General features: G+C 38.4%; 1 protein-coding gene across 1 annotated transcript in view; it reads left to right on the top strand.

The window, feature by feature from the left end:
* The first annotated feature begins 558 nt into the window (after positions 1-558).
* BDH2 (3-hydroxybutyrate dehydrogenase 2) overlaps positions 559-8,263 on the top strand; it is a 44,274-nt gene continuing 36,569 nt past the window's right edge. Inside the window, exons 1-3 of the mRNA XM_007953649.2 lie at positions 559-630; positions 1,723-1,801; positions 6,955-7,051. Of these exons, the coding sequence (XP_007951840.1) occupies positions 559-630; positions 1,723-1,801; positions 6,955-7,051 (248 nt within the window). The remainder of the gene's footprint in view (positions 631-1,722; positions 1,802-6,954; positions 7,052-8,263) is intronic.

Here is an 8,263-nt window from a genome sequence, read left to right as displayed (position 1 = left end):
ACCTACTGCTATAGAGTCAATTCCAACTCATAGCAACCCCCATTGGATTTTCAAAGCTGTAAATCTTTAGGGAAGTAGATTGCTTCATCTTCCTGCAGAGCAGCTGGTGGGTTTGAATTACTGACCTGGTTAGCAGCCAAAAGGTAGGTTAAAGTCCATTGTCTGTCTGTTGATAGTTATAACCTCAGTGGATTATGCTACATGTTTTTGAAATACAAAGATAGGTATCTAGAGGAAGCATTCTTGGAGAGTTCAGATGTGTCTGTTTGTACAAAAGTGCTGTGAAGTTTATAAGGAAGTGCATTGAACCATTCTTTCTAGGTGTTAGTACGTGTGCAGGAACGGGTGCTGTCATAGCAGCCATTAAATGCACATGCTTTTAGGTGGAATGCTTTGGAAAAAGCAAGAATACTTGCACGACTTGAAGAATGTCATTGGTGTCACTGAATTGGACACGTAGAAACTGTTGCATTAGGATATCTTTTGTTATGTATATTTTCACCACGTTTCTTTAAAAAAAAAATGGACATGCCTTTGTATTAAACTACAGGTTGCATTATGGGTCGACTTGATGGCAAGGTCATCATCCTGACAGCTGCTGCACAGGGCATTGGCCAGGCAGCTGCCTTGGTAAGTAATTATCTTTTGTTATTTACTTACTACCTTTTGAGGTATTGAATTATGTGGAATGACTCTACTGTTATTTAATCCCCCTCTACTCTTTCTGTTGACATTGTGTTGCTGTTGTCTTAAGTTATCAAAAAAATAAATATATAAGTCACTACATCTGACCCCAGGCTGATGAAAGATGCATGCCTCGTATGTTTCTTATTGACATTACTGATGACCTCGGATTCTGAGAAATTTATTTCTCTGCTTCCATTTTTCTGCACCCCAATAAATCAACTGCAAGAGTCATACAAGGATATATTGTTGTTGTTGTTGTGTGTCATGGAGTCGATTTCAACTATAGTGACCCATGTGACAGAGTAGAACTTCATCCTTGGGTGTTCTTGGCTGTGATGTTTATGGAAGGAAATTGTCACTTCTTTTATCCCACAGAGCCACTAGGTGGGTGGGTTCAAACTGCCAACCTTTTATTCACCACCCAAGCTCTTAACCGTGCACCACCAGGGATCCTTAAAGGATGTATAACATTCTGAAATTATGTCCATTCAGATATAGGCCTGCATGTTCGTAAGACTATTGCTTTACTATTGTTTCTAATTTACATCATCTTCTCCCACATTGTACCCCTCAAAATGCATACCTGAGCTAATTTTGCACCTTCAATATAGTAGTAGGGTACGATTTGCCATTTATGAAAGCACTAGAATACTCATAGGAGGAAAAGCATGAAATAACCCATTTTTCTTTATTACTTAGAGTTCAGTCTCCTGCTCTGAAATGGAATACAAGCTATCAAATCATGAAACAGTAGTCTTTTGAGAGGTGTTAACAACAGAACCCTAGTTTTAAAAGCCCTTATTTGATGTTCCTGAAATGGACAAAATTAGATGTCAAGTATAATGTATGCCATGTCTTTCTAATTAATAAAAAAAAGTAAATAAAAATAATAACAGTGGGGGTTATGGGTGAGAGTGTTTTGTAGGAAAACATCAGTGGAAAAAAGATAAAGGGGAAGATGGCCAATGACTTTCCATTTATGGAAACAGCCTAACCAAGTAGACAAAGGATTTATTTGTGCATTGTATCCACCAGGCTTTTGCAAGAGAAGGTGCCAAAGTCATAGCCACAGATATCAATGAATCCAAACTTCAGGAACTGGAAAAGTACCCGGGTAAGCAACTCAGCAGCTTGAACTTGGAATGAATCTGCCAGGCATTATGAAATAATAGTACTTATAACATGAAAGAAAATTCCTTACCTGGTCCCCTCCACTGATCACATTTTTATAGTCTGATGTTTTGATATCAAATCTATATTCTGTGAACCTATAAAGTCACAGATGTATACTTAAAATTTTTTATTTACCTTCCATGTTGAAGGATTCAGTACTTAGTCACGAAGTTCTATGTGAATATTTAACAATTGTTACATTAACTTTTTTAAAATATATATATATATATTTGATTGTGTTATCAGTAAAGGTTTGCACAGCAGTTTAGGTTCCCATTCAGCAATTCTACACAAATTGTTCAGTGACACTGATACATTCTGCATAATGCAGGAACATTCTCATTATTTCATTCTCGTTGTTCTGTTTCTATTAATCTAGTTTCTCTGCCCCCTTTGTTGTTGTTAGGTGCTGTCGAGTCATCTCTGACTCATAGTGACCATATGCATAACAGAATGAAACACTGCCCAGTCCTGTGCCATCGTCACGATCCTTGCTATACTTGAGAGTCCATCTTGTTGAGGGCCTTCCTCTTTTTTGTTGACCTTCCACTTTATCAAGCATGATATCCTTCTCCAGGGAATGGTACCTTCTGACAATATGACCAAAGTAGGTGAGATGAAGTCTGGCCATTCTCACTTCCAAGGAGCATTCTGGCTGCACTTCTTCCAGGAGAGATTTGTTAGTTCTTTTAGCAGTCCACGGTACTTTCAGCATTCTTCGCCAGCACCACAACTCAGAAGCATCAAGTCTTCTCTGGTCCTCCTTATTCATTGTCCAGCTTTTACATGCATAAGAGGTGATTGAAAATACCATGGCTTGGGTTAGGCACACCTTAGTCTTTAAGCAGACAACTTTGCTCTTCAGTACTTGAAAGAGGTCTCTTGCAGCAGATATGCCCAGTGCACTACATTGTTTGATGTCTTGACTGCTGCTTCCATTGGTGTTAATTGTAGAACCAAGTAATATGAAGTCTTTGACAACTTCAATCTTTCCTCTATTTCTCGTGATGCTGCTTATTGGTCCAGTTGTGAGGATTTTTATTTTCTTTATATTGAGGTGTAATCCATACTGCAGACTGTAGTCTTCAAACTTCATTTTCAGCAAGCAAAGTTGTATCACCTGTGTATCACAGGTTGTTAATGAGCCTTCTTCCAATCCTGATGCCACATTCTTCTTCATATAATCCAGATTCTCGGATTATTTGCTCAGCATACAGACTGAATAAGTATGGTGAAAGGAGACTCTTATACCCCTTACATTATAATCTTTGTTTTAAAGTAATCATTGACTGTTTGTTCTGATATAGGTGATTTTTAAAGGAGCACAGTATTTATGATATTGTTTTTTAAGCCAGTTTGTTATTTTGCTACAAGGTGACCTCAAGCATTTGTTTTGGTTCAAGGTTTGAAGTATCTCAGGGCAGTAGTCTCAGGGAGCCGTCCAATCTCAACCAGCCCAATAGGTCTGTTTTTGTTTTGTTTTTTAGGAATTGAGGTTCTGTTCCACGTTTTTCTCCCATTCTATCAGGGTGCATCTACTATGGCCCTGATTAGAATGGTCAGTAGTGGTACCTAGGTACCATCTAGTTATTCTGGTCTCAAAGTAGAAGAAGCATCACATTAACTTTTGATGGTAACTTTTCACTTCTTTCTTCTCTCCTCCCCCTGGGGCAGTGCTGTCCAATAGAAATGTGATGTGAACCACATGTGTAATTTTAAGTTTTCTTAAATAGCCACATTAACAAAAAAGTAAAAAGAATCAAGTCAAATTACTTTAATAATGTATTTTACTAACAATACATGTAAAAATTATCTCAACATATAATTAATATAAAAATTATTAATGAAATATTTTACATTTTTTTTCACATCAAATCTTTTAAATCCATGTTTATTTTACACATACAGTATATTTAAATTCAGACTATCCACAGTTCAAGTGCTAACCAGCCACATGTGGCTAAAACAAAAGCCATAACTACTGCCATCACGTAGATTCTGAGTCATTGCAACCCCCATTTGGTTTCCAAGGCAGTAAATCTTTATGGAAGTAGAATGCCTCATCTTCCTCCCAAGGAGCAGCTGGTGAGTTTGAACTGCCAACCTTCTGGTTAGAAGTCAAATGCCTTAGGCACTGCATCACAGCTACCATATTAGAGTCAACCCAGCCCTAAAGATCAAATATCATGATCAGAAACCCTCTGAGGTTATTCAAATTATTTAAGTGTGTTCAAATTTGCTCTATTTAACATGGCTCTAGCCTAAGGGAAGGAACAACTGGATAGTACAGAATTTTGTTGGATTTTTGTTCATTTTATTCAATAAATATTTATTAGCTGTCTACTATGATCATACTTTATGTTAGAGAGACAATAGGAACAAAAAGAAACAAAATCTCAACTGTGCTTATGTATTATAAAACCAAAAAACTCACTGCCATTGAGTTGATTCCAATTCATAGCAACGCCCTTTGGGTTTCCAAGGTGGTAAATCTTTACGGAAATAGATTGCCCACTCTCCCTTCCAAGGAGTGGCTGGTGGGTTTGAACTGCCAACCTTCTGGTAAGCAGTCAAATGCCTTAGGCACTATGCCACGTCATATTCCTCAGAACCTCAAATTCCTTAGTTGCTGTGTCAAAATGTTGAGAATCATCAGATTTGAATTTTAAAAAATCACCACTGCAGCTGTGAATAGTGGACTGGAGGGATCAGACCATGAAACTCATTAATCTGGAAATGTTAGCAGTAGCCTGGTTTGAAATAAGATAGTGGAAGTGAAAGAAAAGGAGATGGTTTCGAAAAGACAGTCCCTTAAATCAACAGAAAGTAATAGAAGATTGCACCCATGAAAATGTCAGCCCAAGGGGAGTGACAGCTTGCACATAAACCAAACCCAAACCTATTACCATCTAGTTGATTCCAATTCATGGTGATCCTACAGGATCCAGTAGAATTGCCCTATAGAGTTCCTAAGGCCGAATCTTTACAGAAGCAGACTGCCTCATCTTTCTCCAATGGAGAGGCTGATGGTTTGAACTGCTGACCTTTCTGTTAGTATCAAAATGCCCACTCACTGTGCTACCACACAGCTCCTTGGCTTTCACATACCTTTTGCTGTTGAGTCAATTTTGACTCATAGTGACCCTATAGAACAGAATAGGGTTTTTAAGTCTGTAAATCTCTACAAAGCAGACTGTCACATCTTTCTCCCACAGAATGGCTAGTGGGTTCAAACCACAGACCTTTGAGTTAGCAGCTGAGTGCTTAACTACTGTGCCACCAGGACTCCTTGATTTGTACATTGTTGTTGTTAGGTGCTGTCGAATGAGACTAGACTCATAGTGACCCCTCCTTGGGTTTCCGAGGTGGTATGACTATGGAAATAGATTGTCCAATCTTCCTTCCAAGGAGTGGCTGGTGGGTTGTACATAGTGGTTGTTAAATAAATCTCTGTGAAAAAAATGAATGGATGGGATCTGTCAGGTGAAAGAGCAGGCAGTATCTAGAAGGGCTTCCAAAGGCTTCTGGTCTGGATTTTCTGTTTCTGTGAACCACCTGGACTTGTCCTTAGGGAAGTAATCAGTGTAAGTCTTAACATGACCATGGAGAAGAACCCCTAGTTAACACTTCAAGAAACAGCCCTTAATGGCCTGCCCACAGAGCCCTCCTGCATTACTACTTCCTACACAACCCTGCACACTCCAACATCAAAGGGCCTCAATGATAGTTGCCCAGAAAGAAATCAGAACAGAGAACTCATGTGAAAGTGAACTATCCCAGCAAAATAGAATATGATCAAATTAGTTCACTGAATTCATTCATTGACCTGGAGAAGGATACCATGCTTGGGAAAGTGAAGGGTCAGTGAAAACTGGGAAGACCTTCAATGAGATGGATAGACACAGTGGCAGCAACAATGGGCTCAAGGGTGGCAAGGATTGTGAGGATGGCACATGACCAGGCAGTGTTTTGTTCTGTTGTACATAGGGTTGCTATGAGTCAGAGCCAACTCAATGGCATCTAACAGCAATGTCAACAATGTTAAATTATAATTCCAACAAGTCAAAGTAAAGCTATTCTACTGGAGTAGTACAAAGGAAAAGGAGCCTTTTGGAAAAACTCACATTCAGTCTTCCATATTCTTGTTTATTTATCTTTTTTTCTTATATCCAAAAATGAAGCAAAGTTAACTGTGTATTTTTTTAATGTAAAAATAACAATTGCTGCTTTCATTACAGAATGTTGGATTTTCTCCAGTAACTCATACAGGATGTATATCTCAGACCCCGTGCCAGATCCCTCATTTCTATCTTCAAGTGTTTCATCTCTTCTTCTGGTCCCCTTGTTTCTTCTCTTTGAAATTTAGTCCAGAAATAAGTAATGGCACACTTGGCAACAGAGTCATTTATAATAATTTTTCATAATAATGCCATAAAGGTAAAGCTCTCAGATAGTAACACTCTGGTCCCATCCCCACCCCACCCTGCCTCTCCCTTACCTCTCCACCACCTCTCCCACAGAGAGGATTCGGCATTTATACATCTGTGACTCATCATCTTAGGAAAAGTAGGCCAAAAGGAGCCCACTTTCAGTTATTACTGCTGGGTTACTCAAAAACACATAATATCTTGATTATTCATTCTTCACTATAAGTCATTACTCAGAAAAGACCCTGATTATTCACTTCAAAGGAGAGAGGTGCTGAAGGTCAAATTGGGGAGGACTTTAAGATTTTTATTCTTTTCACTTTTATTCTTAAGATGACTGCATTAAAACAAATAAATAAACAGTTGCCATTAAGTCAGTTCCAGCTCATGGTGACCCCATGTGTTTTAGAGTAGAAGTGAGTTCCATAGGGTTTTCAACCAGGAGTAGATCACTAGACCTTTCTTCTGAATAGACTCAGACCTCCAACCTTCCAGTTAGTAGCTAAGCACTTAACTGTTGGTACCACCCAGAGACTCCAAGATGGATGCATATCACCCTAGTAAGGATCAGCAATCCTACGAAGCCTAACTGGACATCTATAGCTAAAATTTTCAAGACTGAACATTCTAGTTCTAGGTAAATCATGTCTTTTGTTTTATTTTTCAGGTATTCTAACTCGTGTTCTTGATGTCACAAAGAAGAAAGAAATCGATCAGTTCGCCAATGAAATTGAAAGACTTGATGTTCTCTTTAATGTTGCTGGGTAATTCATAGTGTTTAAATTTCACTTTCTCAAAGAGAGTTTTTTTTTATGACTTATTAAAAAGAATTTGGGAATGTGCCAAAGTTATTCATTGTGAACCATAATAAATTCTTTGGGAAATATGACTAGACTTCTAACAACATTTTCATTATGCATAAGATTCTGCAAATAAGGTGGCCATAGAAATTGACACAGGCTTAGAGCCTAAAGGTCTATTTGAAACAAGTAGCACTAATATAAAGTTATTGATCTTCTTAAGGCAGGTAATGTCATCACTGCAAACGGATTTGTTACCAGTGGTCCTCTGTTGTTGTTGTTGTTGCTCTCTACTCAGGTACAACTCATAGCAACTTTATAGGACAGAGTAGAACTGCCCCATAGGGTTTCCTAGGCTTTCATCTGTACAACAGCAGATTACTTTTCTCCTGCAGAGCTGCTGAGGGGTTTGAACCACCACCCTTTTGGTTAGCAGCCAAGCTCTTAACATTGGGCACCAGGGCTCATTGATGATTCCCTAGGACTGATAAAATAAAATGAAACACTATTTCCATTAGAGTTTTACAAGAAGCAAAGTACTCAGTGTCACGAAATGCAGATATTCCCAATTTTTGCTGCAGTAATACTACCCTTTTTACCTTTGTACCTTCCAAGCTCATTGTCTCTTATGGGAGCAGTAAGTCTCAGCAAAAGAAGTTTCCATATTGCACCTTTATGTACAGCAGCAAGAGTATAACTTTTTGGACTTGCTGTGATGACACCAAACTTGCTCGATCCTGTATGAATGACAAGAAATAGAACCAGAGCGGTAACAGGTAGACACAGGCGGACTTCTAGTATTTAATCTCCCTCTCAGATGTGACAGTAACAATGAGAAAAAAGAAGTTTAAAAGGAACTAATTATATACTTTCTCATGTGCCACTTGGCTTATGTAGTGTGCATCTGTACTGCTGCACTGATAAAACAAAACCTAGAACCTTCTAATATATTTTTGCAGTTCTTCCTAACCAGGTAAAGAAAGAAAGAAAAAAAAATCTCTGTGTCTCCGTAGTTTATTATGTGTTACAGTGTGTGGAAATGAAGTAAAAGCAGTAATTTGTGATAATCTGTTTTATAAATAACCTACTCATCCTTCCCATGAGTAGTCCCTGGCTAGTACAAACAGTTAATGTGCTTGACTGCTCCTGGAGATTGACGCTTTGAGTTCACTTGCA

This window comes from Orycteropus afer, unplaced genomic scaffold, assembly GCF_000298275.1.
Source record: "Orycteropus afer afer isolate SDZICR_OR568_19922 unplaced genomic scaffold, OryAfe1.0 scaffold00403, whole genome shotgun sequence".
Taxonomy (NCBI): Eukaryota; Metazoa; Chordata; class Mammalia; order Tubulidentata; family Orycteropodidae; genus Orycteropus; species Orycteropus afer.
Note: the sequence above shows the minus strand (reverse complement) of the source record. Positions and strands in the feature narration are given on the sequence as shown.